At 39.7% G+C, this 19,107-nt stretch overlaps 1 protein-coding gene across 1 annotated transcript in view; it reads left to right on the forward strand.

Moving 5' to 3' along the window:
• Positions 1-19,107, forward strand: part of Syne1 (spectrin repeat containing nuclear envelope protein 1) — a 467,607-nt gene that overhangs the window by 113,091 nt on the left and 335,409 nt on the right. Inside the window, exons 6-11 of the mRNA XM_042055521.1 lie at positions 369-461; positions 1,699-1,877; positions 5,036-5,232; positions 8,042-8,151; positions 11,961-12,011; positions 14,629-14,736. Coding sequence (XP_041911455.1) covers positions 369-461; positions 1,699-1,877; positions 5,036-5,232; positions 8,042-8,151; positions 11,961-12,011; positions 14,629-14,736 — 738 coding nt within the window. The remainder of the gene's footprint in view (positions 1-368; positions 462-1,698; positions 1,878-5,035; positions 5,233-8,041; positions 8,152-11,960; positions 12,012-14,628; positions 14,737-19,107) is intronic.

The raw sequence follows: 19,107 nt of genomic DNA on the forward strand, positions 1-19,107 counted from the left end.
TTTAATGCTGCCTGCCCTGCTTTCTTTTGTTTTAGTCAAATTCCAAATATAAAGAGTAGCTGCATTTTTGTTTGACTTTTTTGTTGGCAGTTCCCTGCATGGTGTTATGTTGTATTTTTTTAAACTTTAAATAAAATAAAAATTTGAGTTCCACTTTCCAGTTGTTTTCAGTTTCTACGCTCAACAAATGCCCCAAAACTTTCATAAACCCATTTGCCCATTTGTCTCTATTGCCTGCATTATTCTTTTTGTGCTATTACACAGGCATGACCAAATACTATTGTTATCTACCAACATCCTAATCATTGCATAATTCAATGAGTCACGATATTCGGGTGAATTACTAACCCCATTTTCTTTTCAAACAGATTAAGTTAGTCAACATTAATGCTACTGACATTGCTGATGGCCGACCCTCAATTGTTCTTGGGCTGATGTGGACCATTATACTGTATTTCCAGGTAGTGCATTACATGTTTGCTTGCTGTGACATGAAAGAGGGACAGGGTGACAGATGTTCATAATGCCCTCTTTACCATACCCTTTGGTTGATCCTTGACTCAGCAGAAGTGTGGCTCCCCACATTCATATTTTAAGAGAAAATTCTGTTTCTCCCACTCAACCCTGTCATATATGAATCCTCCACCCCAAAGAAATGCCAAAGCAATCAATCTGAAATGTAGACATCCCACAGTGGAGATATGTGTGGATATAAAAGGAGCTCAGGAAAATGTTCCTTTGTTTTTACCTGAGCAGGGAACTGTTCTATGTCCTATTAGACACAGCAGGGAGAAGTGAACCTGCCTTTGTGTCTAGATTGATCATTAGGCTTTATCTTAATAATTACGTCAATCTCTTTTCCATTGGTATAACAAAATAACCAAGACACTGCAATATATAAAGAACACAGTTTTGAAAGCTGAAAGTCGGAGTGACATGTGGCAGCTTTAGGAAGGGTTCCTTAGCTTCATGTCATGATGGGTGACATTATGGCAGGCATGAAAAAGGAGAAGTAGCACGATGAGAGAAGAAGCCATGGAGAAAAGCAAGGTACTGGGCTTGCAGGCATGGAAACCCTAAGACTCAGCAGCTCCTTCCCAATGCATCTCCCCCAGTGGTTCCTTCAAGGATCTGCCTTTGAATAAGTCAGTACCTCTCAATATCACCACACAGGAGACAAGTCTCCCAACCCTCAGGAAACAGCTCAAACTGTAGCATCAATGAATCCCCTCAGCTAGTCAATAGTTATTTCTGTGTATAACATACACCCAGCAATGTAATGTGAAGTACAAGAAAAACTAAGAGGGGCTGGAGGAATGTCTCAGGGTTAAGAGCACTAGCTGCTCTTCCAGAGGACCTGGGTTCAATTCCCAGCACCCACATGTCAGCTCATAACCTTCTGTAACTCGAGTTCCAGGAGATCTGAGGGCCTTCTCTGGCTTCCACGGGCACCAGAGACACACATGATGCACATAAATATGCACGTACAAAATAATCATACACACAAAATACAATAAATTAGCATTAAAAACATTTTTTTCAAAGGGTTAAGATACTAACTATACCCTGGAAGAACTCATTCCCCCCCCCCCGGGGCATAAAGGATGCTAAGATTGGTCATTCTCCATGGGGAAGTAAACCCTGAGCAAAAAGGAACAAAGACCACCTTAACTATTTTCTGCTTGCTCACACCCACAGATCGAAGAGCTGACCAGCAACCTCCCACAGTTACAGTCTCTGTCCAGCAGTGCTTCCTCTGTGGACAGCATGGTCAGCACCGAGACTGCCAGCCCACCAAGCAAGCGCAAGGTGACCGCCAAGATCCAAGGCAATGCCAAAAAGACTCTGCTAAAGTGGGTCCAACACACCGCAGGCAAGTAAGTGCCAACAGTTTGCTTAACCTGAAGTCCTGAAAGATCTCGAGGCCAGTGAAATGCTCCCGTCCCTTCTCATGGTCATGGGATTTGAGAAGATATTCGATAAGCATCTTTACTTCAACCTTTGCTTCCTTCTCCTCCAATTAACAAAAGTGCTGGCCAGGTGGCTCCAGCCAGTAAAATCAATCATTTTGTGAGTCTGGTGACCTGAGTTATATCCCAGGAGAATGGAAAGGTGAGGACTGCTCCAGGTTGTCATCTGACCTCGACAAGCACACCAGGGCACCACAGAGAATAATAAAAAAAAAATGGATATAGGCACACGAGTACCCACTCATGCCCTAGGAAGCCCTCTGATAAAATTAACCCCTGCTTCATATATGTGATTAAGGCTGATGAAGAAGCTTGATTACTTACCTTTGATTCATAGCATGGAGGTTAATTCTAATCGGGCCATTGTTTTGAATTTCTGCTCTCATTTAGAAGGTTGTAAAAGGTTCATGCTTGATTATCTCCTCGTTAAAAGCTGCTGAGTTCTATTTAATGACAATGTAAGCTAAAGATCAGATCCTGGGGGAAACGTTTACAAATTCTGAAACTTTCTAGACACATTTTCCTCTGCTTTGGTCTTTATCTGGAACATGGATTTCTTTATCAATGTTAGCGTGACTGCATGCAGCCGAAATTTACAGAGGTTCACATTTTTATTATAGTGGATATAAATCCAGTAGTTGCAAGGGCTTCTTTTAGCATATTTGGTGGGGTTTCCATTGATCAGCCTATTCTGTGGTTTGCTCTCAGTTGGGACAGTTTCTTTATATTAAAAAAATCGTATTTTCATTTGTTCTTCCCCAATCACATAAAAAACTAATTCATTTTCTCCCAGGCTTGCTCACATAAGTCCAACATGAATCCAATTATCTACTTCTGGAAAGCAATTATAAACAAGAACTTATTATGAAATATTGAGGCACTAAATACAGTGACATATTTTTTTGAATGTTCAAAGCACAAAATTCAGTGGAGGAGAAGATGAACAGAGAAGACGTAATTAATGTTAATAATGTATGTGGTTTTGATTAGCTTTTAAAGTGTGTTGATGATTTTCTAATTTGAGAGTCTCTGACTCAAGATGTCATGAGAAATACTTCCAAAAGCAAAGTTTGATTACTCTTTAGAGTCTGTAGTAAAAACTAAATTTGGAAACCCGCCTACATTGCATATCCATTACTTCATTGCAACTGCACTGGACACCCCTATAGCTATTGCAGTCTTAATGAAAGGAAAGGAGCCATAGCCTAGGCAGACCAGGGATCTCATGCTTGGGTTCATCATGATCTGCTTGCATGACAGATCCTGGCATGAGTAAAGGGAAAGTGTTGGGATGAGGATAAGATGAAGGCATTGTATTCAAATGAGCAGAACAAAGGATGGAGCCACAGAGGGTATTAGATTTCTGCTGGAAAAAAATTACATATATATCTGGAAGGTAGAAACCCTTAATGAATTAAGAGAATATTCAAATAGACTCTATAATTAGAAACAGTAAGAGATAGTTTTAGCATATTTATTAACGAAGCCAATATGAGTTCCAAAGGTTTTACTTTCGGCACATATATTTTGTGCAACCAGTACACACAGATGCAGTATGTTTGAGAGTCAAACATTATTCTTCTTTAGGCTAGGACTGGAGATCACTTACCAACTTACTCATGGAAGTGTCGGAGTGTATTTCTTATGGAAACCTTGAGAACCTGCCAAAAACTAAATGATGTTTCTGCTTCATTTTGAAATATTTTTACAGTTAAGAAGACTAATTTCTTACTTTAAATTTATTAACTGATTGTGTGTGAGAGTGTGTGTGAAAGAGACAGACCGAGAGAAGTGTGTTGTGTCATTGCACGCTGTGGAACTGAGAGAACAACCTTGGGAGCTGATTCGCTTTTCTTTCACCAATGTGGGATCAAACTCTGCTCGATGGTCAGCCTTGCACAGCCAAGCGCTTTTACCTACTGAGCCACTTCACTGGCAGCTTGAGACTAATTTTTAGAAAAGAAACTTTGGAAGATTGTATTTGCCGAGTGTGACGTAAGCGCCCGTGTCTGTAGCTTTTACCCCTTGTCAGGAGGGTCTCAAGATGCTCGGGATTGTCTCTATAACTCTCTTCCTAGCTCCCGTTACACATGATAAGTTACACACTGGAGGAGGCCTCGCTGCCAGGTTGTGTTGCTTCTGTTTTCAACAAGAACCTATCATCACCAGCTTGAGCAGCTGCATTAGTTAGAACTGGTTTTGCGTTAATCACGTTTACCACCAAAGATAAAGGAGTCACCACCAGGAATTTCTCTCAAAGAAATCAAATAGATGGATAGATAGATAGATAGATAGATAGATAGATAGATAGATAGATAGATGGATGGATAGATGGATGGGATAGACAGACAGGCAGGCAGGCAGACAGACAGACAGACAGATAGAGAGAGAGACAGACAGACAGACAGACAGTCAGACAGTTTGCAAACTACTTGTTTGGTGGAACAGCTAGAGTTAATGTCTGAACATATGTAGCACATGAGATGCTTGGCAAGTGCATTGCACATGTGACTGCATTGACTTACATATGTGATTGCAGTGTATGTTTACCATCTATAATGTACTTAACATGACTTAGACACACTATCTTAGCCTGTTAGAGCCTGTGCCCACAGGACACAGCGAGACTTATTATATTTTGTATCTTAATATTTTCCCCTCTTAAAAATTTTACACATTTTAATATAATTCCACATTCCTTTCAAAAGCAAGCATAAAATGTGCTCTAAATGGCCCATCACAGTAATTGAAAAGTATCGTGTAGAAAATACTGCGTGGTAGTAATCATCTCTAATCCAGACTTTCAGAGGTATGAGAGAGGAGACTTGGCAGGGTCAAAATGAATTACATAGTAAGACTCTCTCAAAACAAATTAAGAAAAGAAGATAAAAGAGGGAATGAAAAGAAAGAAAACTATATAATTAAAATGTGTTCATCTTAATGCCCTCTAAAATTGTGATTGGCATATACCGTTGATTGACATAGAGCATCTTTGGTTAAACCCTAAAGCAAGTGCTGCTATCAGTTTAGAATGTGACGTTGTTTTCTATGTTTATCACTCTCAGGCAGATGGGAATAGAAGTGAAAGACTTCGGGAAGAGCTGGAGGACGGGGCTGGCCTTCCATTCAGTCATTCATGCCATCCGGCCTGAGCTGGTGGACCTGGAGAAGGTGAAAAGTAGATCCAACAGGGAAAACCTGGAGGATGCGTTCACTATCGCTGAAACACAACTGGGCATTCCCAGACTACTTGATCCTGAAGGTAAGTAGAACCGTCCTCAACTGATATATGTAGGCACAGCATGTTCGCATGCCCCTGACCCATGCATTTCATGACTTCTGAGATTCCACTAAGAAACATAAAGCTAGAGAGTGCATGATGGAATAATAACTTCCTGTGTTGTGTGTCTTCTATGTGTTTGTCACCCTGTTGTGAGGAATAGGTTATACCAGTGTTCCAGGCAGCTCTTTGCCATTGGCATACCAATCTGGGTGGTGGTGGCACACGCCTTTAATCCCAGCACTTCGGAAGCAGGGGCAGGTGGATCTCTGTGAGTTCTAGACCAGCCTGGTCTACAAGAATTCCAGGACAGACTCCAAAGCTACAGAGAAACCCTGTCTTGAAAAACCAAAAACCAAAACCAAAACCAAAACCACCACCAACAAGCCATTAGCGTATCAGTCTGGTGCACAGAACTTAAAAGACCCTTTTGATGTCTCTAAATTCATAGTGCTCTACCCAAAGATCAGTGCACCTCCTCAGACCTCGTCAAAATTCCTTTGAGCAGTGGAAAGTGGTTAAAGCAGATGCACACAGCTGATCAAAGTGGCAAGAAGGAATGTCAGTGAACACTCAGTCACAAACAGAATGTCTGTATCCTTCCCAACTCACCAAGGCCAAGGGAGCAAGGTGAAGAGATGGTAAAAACTTGTAGGAGTCAGTCACTGGGGAGAAAAGAAATGAAACAGTATCGTCCAGTGTAACCGGACCACCAACCTCGTGAACTCACAGAAGCTGTGGTTGCCTGCATCACATCGAATTAGTCAACATCCCAGCACAGAGAGGGATGGAGTTCATGAGTGCATCCATAACTCAGGAGCTATGGACCACTGATGGCTTCTGAGAAAGGGAGAGTCACTTTTTTTAAGGGTGGGGCTCCTGGTAGGTCAATAATGCTCCAGTAGATAGCTCTACATCCAGGAATGTGTGGGCAATACAAATTGAATTTGATAATTTTGTTTTTAAGGGACATGAAGTTTGAGTGGAAGTGGGAGGAATTGGGGGTAAATATGATCAAGATATGTTATATGAGATCCTCAAAGGATATAATGCTGAAAGCTTTTCATCTGTGTGAGGGAAGGGGGCTGTGACAGATGAAAGAATTATCGATAGCCCCTAAAGTTTGAAGGAAATGGAAGCTCAGAAAAGAAGGATCACATATTTACAGAAGTGGCAGCACTCAGAAATGCTGCCCAATGCCGAGCTTTTGGGGGTCAATCAGCAAAGTCTCCGGGGGGGGGGACTAATATTTATCCCTCTGGCTGTTATAGGAAAGGCCGGCAATTAGAAGATATTTTAGAAATAGGGTTGGAACTTTCAAGTCTTTAGAGACAGTTCTGATACCTTCAATAAATGTCAATACAGAGTAAGTTTATTACAGTGGAATCAAGATGTCAAAGGAGGTTGTCCAACTGCTGTAGATGGCTTTGTATTTGGCTTGGTAATTATGGGACAAGCAGCGACAACAAGCTTGTTAAAAATGAGATTTTAGCTCCACGTCTCTACAACGAAGAATATTTCCTTGCATTTCCAAGAAAAGCTCTCAGTGACCTGTGTGGGCTCCCACAGATAAGAGGCCTGTGAAAAAAATCATGAGTGCCCTCCCAAGTATGCCATTTTCCTACTGCAAGTCTCATCAAAATCCATTTAGCCAACTTGAATGTCTAGCCTTTTAAGGAAATGGATTAAAATGGGATAAGACCTATTATAGTAGTTACTTTAGAAATATATGTGTGTGTGTATACTTGTATAATGAATGAAATATATTAGGTAACACTAAATTACACATTACATGTTAGTATAGAGTGAACAAAATAAATCATGGCATAGGTCATACATTCAACATAGCTTCTCTTTCCCTTTTCACATTTCTTGAAACAATTTTGCTCCGTCTTCACATTGTGTCTTCAGCAACAGGGATCACATTTAGGTCATCTCAGAAATTACAGACCCTTCACCCCCTTTTTAAGTCACAAAAGTCATCTCCCTCTATAAATCCCACATCAACAGTCCCTAGAAATGATATATCAAGTCTAAAGGGGTCTTGATAGAGTAAGGAGGTAGTTTCATATTTGATTGTGGTGTTTCAGGTTTGTTTTGTTTGTTTCGGCTGTACACATTGCTTTGCAAAGGGATTGTCATTTTTTTGATACTTACTAATTTATTTACATTAAGTAGTGTATGCAGCTCCACTCCGTGTATAATTACTGAATATGCATACATATTTTGCCTGACTTATGCTGATTTTGCATAAATATCAGTAGCTTCAACAACTAAGTTAATTGAGATGCTTTCAGGCTGTCTCTCAAAGAGTGCTTGTCTAAAGCACTGGAATTTTGAATGTTCACATTGAAGAAACTCTCTGAGGAGTCAGATAGAGTAAAATTTATCAGGTAATATTTATTTATGATTGGCCATATTTGCACCTACGCAAGCCGTCACTAGCATTACACATGTGGGCATTTGGATCCCACACACTCACTTGGGTTCTCAGCTTCACATTTTATTGCATTTTTATTAACTGATAGGACACCTATGTAATCATGCAGCATCTTCGATGAATGATTAATTGGCCTTGAAATGATCTACAAGGAACTTGTGCTACTTTCCACAAAGCTCTTTCTCAAAAAGTGTCACTTGTCCATGTGATAGCATTTCTACCCAGTATCCTCCAGACTAAACTTTTCTTCTTGGTTCAGGATGTAAGCTTAGGATGCAACTATGTTTCAAAACTTGTGTTGATAAACACCTAAGGCAGGAAGTACCTCATAACTGAGCTTTGTTTTTACAGATGTTGATGTGGACAAGCCAGATGAGAAGTCTATTATGACCTATGTAGCCCAGTTTCTGACACAATATCCTGATATTCGCGGTGCAGGGTGTGATGGGCAAGAGAATGAGGTGGGTGTTTGCTGTCTGAATTGCTGGTCACTCCACAATGAGAGCATACGTTTATACATACTTACTGTTGGGAAGTTACTCAGACTGAGTTTTAATATGAGAACAAGAGTGTAAACTTAATTATAACTGAGTAAGGAATACTCAGTATATCTGATATAGTTAGCAAAGATTTCTCTGGCTCATATGGTAGGTACACCAGCCAGAACATTGCCAGTAGTAAATGTTATAATTACATTGAAATTAAGGAGAGTCAGCAGTTTAGGGATTTATTCCATCATATCAAGAATACACAAAGTCTGGTGGTTCCTTGTTCTTCTTGATCTGCTGAAATTTAACTTAGAATTTCAAAGTTTATGTATCTATTTGCAGAAAACACGGATGTCAGGCATACTTGGCACAAGTTCTAATTACTCACTGCAATTAGATTTTCCAGCTTTCAATAGTTTAAATGACATTTCACTTCTCAGCATGCTTGGATGACCTATGCTCACTGTCATCATATTTAAAATTTTGGATGAAAAGAAAATGACCTGTATAGTTAGAACCTGGAAACAACCTAAATTCCCCTCTACCGAAGAATGGATAAGAAAAATGTGGTGCATTTACACAATGGAGTACTACACAGCAGAAAAATAATGGCGTCTTGAAATTTGCAGGCAAATGGATGGAGCTAGAAAAAAGTCATATTAAATAAAGTAACCCAGAGTCTGAAAGACAAATATCATATGTACTCATTCATAAGTGGCTTTTAAACATAAAGCAAGAAAAACAGCCTACAATTCACAACCCCAGAGAACCTAGACAACAATGAGGACCCTGAGAGAGACTACATGAATCTAATCTACATGGGAAGTAGAAAAAGACAAGATCTCTTCAGCAAATTGGGAGCATGGGGACTATGGGAGAGGGTTGAAGGAGAGAGAAGAAGGAAGGAGAGCAGAGAAAAAGGTATAGCTCAATAAAATCATGTTGAACAGGAAAAGAAATAAAGAAAATTACCTGTATTTGACCTTTTAGATAGAATGTGTTCCCAGGAATGCAACCTAAAGTAATGTGTTGCTATTACTGTCTAACATATTAATGTACACGTATGTACACTCACAACTTAGTCATTTTTGCACTAATATGAAAAATAGTGCAGGCCACTGTGTGCATGAACAATGATTTATTAGTATAAACTTAAGCACTATAAATTTCCAGTTCTCTGTGACAAACAGCAGGGTGAAACTTTCTTACGAGATTATTTCTTTGAAGTGGAACTCTGATCTGAACCTGAAATTGCCAGCCACGTTTGAAGTTTTGCTCAAGCTCCCGGGTTGGATGCCTGGCCTTGTTTGCATTCTAGGCAATGCACCCGGTGCCTCATTTCCTGAGACGTGGCAATGATGCGCAGCTCCTATTGCAGTCTTTCAAACCTCGGCACAAGGCATTGGCCACCACGTTTGAATTTTATTTTAAGGTTAAGTAACCCAGGGCACATGATGAATGAGTTGCTAAGACGCCTCTGTCTCCACTGCCCTGATCTCAGTTGGAGTTTCAGAGCTGTTTGAGACTATAAAGAAGATGTATACAAAACAAAAGCTTTTAAAAGAATAAATAATAAAAACTTTGAAACAAGCCCAAGAAGGAAAGGGTCAGGGAGCAGAAGGCACATTCATAAGAACCACAGGTATTGTGCCGACACAGGGAGTCAGCAACCCAGGAAAGGATGGAGGGAAGCAAAGGGAAGCAAAACTGCTGTTTCAAGATGCTACTGGGCAGAATGAATGGAGCAGTTGGTAGAACTGGGCTTCCTAGGACTATAGTTTACAAAACCTCTCATTCTTGTTCTTTCCAGCACCCAGGAAGAGACTGGCCACTAGAGTAGTTAATCATGAGTAAAGCGATTGTTCCCGAGAAACACAGGAAAGACTCGAGGGGAGCCCCTGCTCTTGCTAGTGTGGATTCATACCAGGGTGCGGTCGATCAGGCCTATAGCTTTTGGTGGTAAACCTGGACTTGCAAGTTGCTATGTGGGTGAGAAACTTTATTTAAAGTACTGGAGTCACCCACACACAACACAGGTTTCCAGCATGCTTGAAATATGTATATGTTCCCCGTGGAGAATTGATGAGTGATCTGGGTTTTTAATTTTACTTGAAGATGTCTCTGATATGAATTGTCTTTTCAGACAAGTAACTCAGGCTAGAGACTTTTGACGGGCAAAAGAGGATGCCTGTGAGCAAGAATTTAAGGCAAAAATCCTTAGAAATGAGAACCTACACACACTCGCACGCGCATGTTTGCTCAAACACAGGATACACACAAGATATGTACACAGAACATATACACAGAGAAAGCACACACAAAGGGCATACAAAAAGAACACACAGACACAGGAAATATGCAAGCAGGACACACAAAGAGGACAAGTGTGAGAGAGAGAGATAGATAGATAGATAGATAGAGAGAGAGAGAGAGAGAGAGAGAGAGAGAAGAGAGAGGAAGCACATTCTTAGTACACTTCATAAAAGAAGCCTCAATTTAAGAGACTGACAATAATGTAGGAAATAAATTTTAACTATTTAAAAATATTTTCTCCATCCTTTACCTAATAGGAAGACATGGATAACATTTTTCTGGTCAACTTAAAATCAATTTTAAGAAAATGTTTTATAAACTTTGCTCCTTGGTGTGAAATTTTATATATAGGAAACAAGCATCCAAAGCTGAATATTGTAATAATTAAAATATGTTTTACAACTTTTATTTGTCAGTGCCATTAATGGTGCATAACAGTGTAAATGAACTTGGCAGATTTTATTGGTGTCCATATTAGGGTGACATGTACCATGCTTCAATTGGTATTTGTTTACTTGGGTATTAGTAAATTTCTTACTTCATTTTAAAACCATGCCCTCTTATTTTGTATATTTGATTTCTGTATCATCTCCATGACTCTATTTCAATGAATATATTATGGATGCATTTAAAATATGATTCTTGAGCCAGCGGTTTGGCACAGTGGGTAAGGAAGCAGGCTGTCAAGACTGACAATAAGACCTCAAATCCCTGGGCCTGCACGGTAGGAAGAAAGAGCAGACTCCAGCAAGTTGTCCCCTGGACTCCACATCCATGCTCTGGAAGCATGCACACCCCATCTAATCCTTACACACATGCAAAATAAGTAAAATGTAAATATATGCATGCATGCATGTATACATACATGCACATAGATACGTATGTGCGAATACACACACATATATATACATTTTCTAACTGGAAGTGCACATTTACCATGCCATTATTCAATCAGCAAAACCAATGAAGAAACTTTTAACATAGTCCTTGGGCAATTTGTACTAAGTATAAATGAATAAAATAGGCCAGTTGATTCCGTCCAATTACCTAATAGCCTTTCAATTACTCTTTTCCCCTCAGCACATTATTGATGAACGTCAGAAGGTACAGTGCAGTATTAAGTGTGGGACTCAGAGAGAGATGCATGTTCTGTCAATGTATTTACAGGGGAAAATATGAGTCCCTATAATCTTTCCTTACATAGTTCACATAAAATATTTGAAACTATTTTGAAGCATGTTTACAGATTATATGTATTTCCACATATGATTATTTCAAGTTCGAATAAAAACATCACTGGTCAGCTAATTTCAGTAACTTGCTGGAAGCCGTGTAAGCATTTCAAAGTCATTATATGTCTGAAATTATTATTTGTCAGTGGATAGATGCCTCTCCAACAATTCTCATCCTTTTCTACATAATTTTGCTCCTGATTTATATTATGTGTTTGTATATTTTCATATTGTTAGGAAATATTTCGAGTTTTCCCATCTTTTGCAAATTTTATACAAAATTCTAAGGTAAGATTTAAGGAGTCTTAAATGAGCATTTCAAATATTCTTCACTTCTTAGCTTCTTCATCATTCCTTTGCATGCATTTTGTTCAAGCTCACCTTCCTTTTAGTATGCTAATTTTATGTTAATAATATAACAATATGTTAATTATCCATCATGCAAATTCATTTACTTTCTGGCTTAACAAATAATATGTGTCTATGTGACTAAATATTAGTGTCTACCTAAGCCCATTAATTTTTAATATGGTATCAAGTAACGTACTTAACAGCACTAATAGAAAGAGATCCATGGCGATTCTGTTGGCTTTTCTGAAATGTGACGTACAAAGTAGAAGGCAAGTGAAGTGACTATTTTGACATCTTAAAATATTAGGCAGAAAACCACTGAAAAAAGTAAAGATCCAGTTTGTCCCCAGTCTGAGGACATTTCTTTGGTTCAATATTGGGCCAAAGTCCACACATGTAGTAAACGCTACATATAAGTAGAAGTATTTGCAAAATGAATGCTTGTGTTCAAGTTGTTGAGTGCTTAGCCTATCTTTTAACTTCTACATATTTCTTTATATAATTTCTAGGCCCTGGGCATGAATATCTATCAGTGCAATAGATTTATGCCAACATGGGGATAAAAGGCTATATAAGCATGCCAGAAAAGTATAAGGATGCCTTTGTGTTTAAAAGAGAGAAAAGGAGGGAATGCTGATAGTCGAGCTTTTTGGGGTGCTGGTGTTTGGCTTGAAATGTAGGCAAAGAGACCTCTGTGTCTTTCAAATGCATGTGGAAGTCACCATTTGAAGAAAAGCCACCGAACCAATAGTTTATGAGACTCTTGGTGTTGTTTAGAACTTCATTTTCCTCTTACAAAGGGAGATACTGAGTGTAAGGGTAGCTGCATCTCCCTCGCCTCTTCAGAAGGTCTGTTTCTTCCCCACCACCAGGGCCCTCTGCTGCACAGACTCTAATTGTGTTATTTCAGAGCACAATCCCTCGATGACTCCTGAAGTCATGCCATTTAATAACAACAGCTGCTCTTAGGGTCAGTTCCCAGTGTATGTCAGAAGTTGACAAGATACCTACCCTAAAAGGCTGGCAGTGGAGTTCTTAGCTCACTGAGACAAAGGCCGGGGAGGATGAGTGGCCATTTTGACTTCTTGTTTTTGGGAGTTAAGCGGGGGTTATTTTCCCTCTCAGATCAGAGCTGTGCATTCATTAATAGATTCATTGTGTTCATGAAAACCAACTCATAATAAAACGTGACCTTGATTACATTCACCTGCTCATTCAAAAAAACATCATGGGGAGAGCTGAGGCTCTGCAGGGTGGCCCCAGTTTCAGGGTTTTCTTAATAAATATACAACCAATTCATCATTATTCCATTGTCATCTATTGAGAGATACTGAGTGCCAAGCCACACTTTAGCCACTGGAGATGAAAGCAATGGCAGACATCAGGCAGGATGGGTATAAGGGCTAAGGCTGCTACAGGTTCATAGAGGACAGTCCTCTGTGTGGCTCTGTATGCTGAAACAAGAGCTGGGGTCACCTGAATATTTGTGATAGCAATTCTTGAGTGTTTCCCACATCTGTTGAGCCAGGCTCACCATCTGGGCTGTCACAATCCCTCCAGGTGAGTGTAATGCCTTTTAAATGCTGAGATGAACTAGCCTAGGAAACCCCTCTATTTCACGAAGAACTTCTCAGAGGAGATCTCAGCAAATGGGGAAAATAGGTGTCTAGGAAAAAGATAGCCATATCTACTAGACCCGATGACAAAACAGGTCATGGATCACACCAATATTCTGTGCCTCTCTCTGTTTAGAGTGTAACAGTAGCGGACTTCAAGTTGTCTCTCAAAGACTAGGAAGGGTGTGTGATCAGTCAGGCCAGCGAGATGCAATACCTGAAAGCCATTTGCAAGTGCACACAAAAACCATGTGAAATCAGTTTCTATCTACCTTGGCATTCCTATAAGAAATGAACCCCCCCCCCCCCCAAATTAGAATTTTCACTTCATTGGTGCTGGAATGTTTCTGTGTTTATCTGAAGATATGGGTAAGTGGATGAATACTGGACAATTCATTCTGCAGATGACTTGGTAAATCTACAACAGGAATCATGCAGCAAGGGTGCAGGAAATAATAGTGAATGGTCTAAGTGTGTTTTTGTACATATAGTAAATACAGTAGTAGCATATTTAAAATAGTAATAGATGGGATTTGTCTAATGTTTCGATGACTCCTTGACAACCAAAATTTACCCCCGTTCATAACAGTTCCTGGGATTATCAGCTACCGGTGTTTTGGGAAGCAACCCTCAGGCTTGTATCTATAGATACCATCTTTTCTGGGTATTTTTAGGATGCAAAATTTTCTTTTTTGAGTGCATTTTTCTTTATTAATCAGTTAGTGCCCTAGCTTCAGTTCATACTAACTTTCCCTTAGTGTTGAAAGGAGAAAGGAAGGAACATAATTTCAGTACTTCAAAAGCATTTTATCCAGAATCGAATGGAGAAGAAGGAGAAGACCAATACCAGAAAATATCTGGCGTGTACTAAGTACTAATTGTAACCAGAAATCAATTGTACAGTTACTAATAACACTGCAATGTTTCCTGGTTTCCAGAGAGAAGACAGGCTAATTCTGAAGGAAACCAAAGTTTGGATAGAACAGTTTGAGAGAGATTTGACTAGAGCACAGATGACAGAGTCAAACCTGCAGGACAAATATCAGGTAAGTGTGGGAAAGAGAGCTGGACGTTTCTAAAAGCTTTTCATGCTCGAGATGAAGCTAAGTCATGCAATGTATATCTAGTCTTCCAAATCATACTGATGGGAAGATTCTTTAAATAAGTACCAAGCATTGTCTTAAGTTTCGAGAGAACAATACTGATTCTACCTAAGCAGGTACCTTGAGGTTGCACTGTGCCCTCGGTACAGAGGGCTGAGCTGCCATCATTTCTGACAGCTCCATCTTATCCACGATGCAGAACAAAAAGACAGAGTCATTGTTCTCAAAGACCTCTGGAGTTTACAGATGTCAACGGACATAAAAATCCACTGCAATCAACAACTGACTTGAGACCAACGAAAGTCACTAAAACAAATGGAGCTTTTTACAAAAGAATTTCCTAAGTATCTGCTGAAGGTCCCCTGAGGGGATGAGTCTCTCTCTCTGGACTGCGACCTGTCCAGCTCAAAACAGTTGCCCTTGAGCTGAGGCAGAGAGCTGTGTCTAATCTCCTCAGGATGCCAGCAGCTGACTTTCTGCTTCCAATTTACACGTCCAAGGAGATCTTGCCACAGCAGGCTTTTCCCATTAAAAAGTTGTGACTTCTTCCCTGCCGAGTTGCCATTTTCCTTCCATCTCAAATTCCACTTCATTTCAGTGGGCAAGCTGAATGTAACACATTCTGAGCCATTTCTCTCACAGACTCCACCCCTGTTTTATTTCAGCCACTTTTCTTCTCTTAATTTTCTTTTCTTTCTCTTTCTTTCTTTCTTTTTTTCTTTCTTTCTTTCCTTCTTTTTTTTCTACCAAAAGGGTGCAGTGATGTGAGATCCAACACGGCAGACAATAAAGTACTTATCAAAGCATGATTGTGGGATATCATACACTTTTATAAAGACACCCAAATTTGGAGGGCCATGTAATCATTGTAAATTTTGTTTAACTTGGCACAACAATAAATGTGTGCTTAGTTTCTGTGGATTCTCTTGCTTTGAAACTCAATGTAATCTTCTGTTTCTTCCCAAAATAAAATTCTCTGCGATGAGCTGCATTATAAAATGATGACTCCAGCAAACTGAAAACGGAGTACAGAAACAAAGAAGATGTGTTTGTTTTCTTTGTTGATAAATTTTAGCTCTAAGACAAATCGTCAAAAACTAGATTTCCAAGCAGCACCAGGTATTATTTTATCAGAGGAAATCAGAGGATCAGGAAACAGACACACAAACAAACAAAGCCTATGACTTCGGTGCCTATGACTGTCAGCGTTTAAAACAAGGCTGAAGACTCTCCGCAGTCTGCTTGTGGGGAAAAGTCTCTTTCAAGTTCGCATCACATAATCTGCATTTTCTTCTTATTTGACTCGTCAGAAGTAACACATCTCCAGTCTTTCCATACACAGAATTCTATGGGACAAAATTAAATACTGCTTTTTCTTGTTGGTAGCTTCTGAATGCCTTTAAATCAGAGATGGAGTTTATGGTCACATTTGTGTTCATCGGCTCCCCCTAGTGTTCATCAGGGAATTTGCAGGTTAATAACGGAAATTCTCCCCAGGGTCTATGAACTCTGTAGGACTCCCCAGCCCCTGTAATCTAATTGTACATCTTAATGGCATTTTCAGTTCAAACCTGGATGTGGTGTCATATTTTAGATGTTCAAATTTATTTATGTTAGTTTTCAATTCACATCTGTGAATAGAATCACTTTGTAGATCTGCTAGTTTATTATGAAAACTGTACAACTTCAGGATAACTATGTTTATATTAATTTCAAGCCTATGGTTAGGTCTAAGCATGTTGAAATTTTAAATATTCTGTGGGCGTACTTAAAATTTATAGCATAAAATTAAATGATTATTATGTAAGTAATAAAACCAGAAGTAAACCTCTTTACACAGAATTAGTAAATCTAGGTATGTTTAATTCAGCATTATTTGACATATAATGTATTATAAATGGTAATATGATGTACTATAAATAATAATACTTCTTGATAAAGCAATTATTTTGTTCATTAGTATTTATAAATTCATACTTGTATTTAAGTATGCTTTCTGGCAAACATGAACTGGTTAATAAATTACTTAATTAGAAATCAGTCCTTTTTAAAGATTTAAAATCATTTTTGAAGTAATGGTTTACTCTTTAAAAGCTTCAAGCATCATGTGATATATATGCATCCACCACTACCATCCCCCAACTTTTCTTAGTGCCCCTCACCCCATGCCTCTCCACCTTCATGCCTTCTTTTATTCGTTATGATTATTGATAACCCCTTGAGTCCAAGTAGTGCTGCCTCTGTGTTCATAAGTGTGTGACCACAAACTGGAGCCTAAGCAAACTGCCAGGTGCCATCCATAGAGGAGACTGAGTCCCTCTCTCCCAGCAGCCATCAGGGCCAATAGCTCCTCAGCTCAGGGTGGGGCCTCACATCCCTCCAAGTTGTAATTTTGACTGGCTTGATATTTTTTTATTGATTTTTATTAAGATTTGCATTTTTCTCTGCTTCCCTCCCTGCTTCTCCCCTCCCCTTCAACCCTCCCCCAAGGTCCCTATGCTCCCAATTTAGGAGATCATCTTTTTTTACTTTCTACTTCCCATGTAGATTAAATCTATGTAAATCTCTAGATCCCCATGCTCCCAAATTAGGAGATCTTGTCTTTTTCTACTTTCTACTTCCCATATAGATTAGATCCATGTATGTCTTTCTTAGTATCCTCATTGTTGTCTAGGTTCTCTGGGATTGTGGTTTTGTAGGTTGGTTTTCTTTGCTTTATGATTAAAAACCACTTATGAGTGAGTACATGTGATAATTGTCTTTCTGTGTCTGGGTTACCTCACTCAAAATAATGTTTTTTAGCTCCATCCATTTTCCTGCGAAATTCCAGATGTCATTTTTTTTCTGCTGTGTAGTACTCCATTGTGTAACTGTACCTCATTTTCCTTATCCATTCTTTGATCAACGGGCATTTAGGTTGTTTCCAGCTTCTGGCTATGACAAACAAAGCTGCTATGAACATAGTTGAGCACACGTTCTTGTCGCACGATTGAGCATCCTTTGGATACACACCCAAACGTGGTATTACTGGGTCTTGAAGAAGGTTGTTTCCTAATTTTCTGAGAAATCAGGCTTGATCTCGCGCAGGTCATGATAGCTGCAGTGAGTTTATAAATATATCAGCATGTCATGTCCAGAAGTGAGCATTCCACAGCTTTCATCCCGAATACCAGCAATTACCTTCTCTCTGCCCTTTTTGGCGAAGTTTCCTGGTCTTTGGATGGTGGGAAGTTGAGACAGATTCCCTATACAGCAGAGTACTCAGAATAGTTTCTACTCTTCACTTAAACCAGTTATGAATCTCTACACGAGCCATGACCCACTGAAAACAGAAGCGTCTCTATAAAGTTGAGAGCAGCCCAGATCTACAGGCGTAAGCAATTTTTTTTTTTTTTTTTTTTTTTTTTAGCGTAAAATACGTAGAATGCAGTTTGACAGCATGTCCGTTTAGCAGAAACAATAGTAGATTTTCCTGATAGGGTGTGAGATCTCCAGTTGGGAGCTTTTGATAATTTTTGTAGTAATGGATACAAGATCCCGCCTGTGGAGTGGGCACAATCAGAAAGCACTTTGTTAACCTCATAACCGCTGTCATGCCACCGTCACACCCGTGGGCACTTCCTGCCAGCGGGCCATTCTTGTAGCATGCCCTGTTCATCACTGGATAAGAGCGTTGCTGTCTTGTCTCTTTAGCAGCCTTCTCAGCACCTGGTGGCGCTGTGTAAGTGACCCAGGAGAGAGAGGTGGGGCGATTTCTCTATGTCCGGTAACCAAGTCAGTGGTGTCTTCAGTAATAAGGTCTTGCCACCTATTTATGGTGGACACACAAAACAGTGGCTGAAACATGATTAATAAAAACTCAGAGAGAAATTGGGGTTCAACCTAAAGATCTGAAAAGCAAACTACCTTAGTCCGAAAAGGTGATGCTGCCTCCAGGAATCTCAGAATGAGACTGTGCCTGAGAGCTGTCTCCTCCCATCTTATAACCCTCTCTATTAAAGGCGTGTACCACTACCACCTGGTCTCTATAGCAAACTAGTGTGCCTACTGGGTTTAAATGTGTGTGTTTTATTGCTGCCTGGTCTGTAAGGCTGGCCAGTGTGGCTGTCTTACTTTTCTGATCGTCAGGCAAGCTTTCTTTACTAAAATACAAGTGAAAGGCCAGTACAAGTGGCCTGTGTTGTTTTGACTGCCGATAACTCCCGAGGAGGTGGGTTATGCCTGAGACTGAGATTTTCATCGCATAACCCATGCTTCCTGGGAGCAGCATCGTCCACCTATGCAAGGTACTTCTGTTCAGACTCCATTGTGTGT

This window comes from Arvicola amphibius, chromosome 8, assembly GCF_903992535.2.
Source record: "Arvicola amphibius chromosome 8, mArvAmp1.2, whole genome shotgun sequence".
In the NCBI taxonomy this organism is placed as follows: domain Eukaryota; kingdom Metazoa; phylum Chordata; class Mammalia; order Rodentia; family Cricetidae; genus Arvicola; species Arvicola amphibius.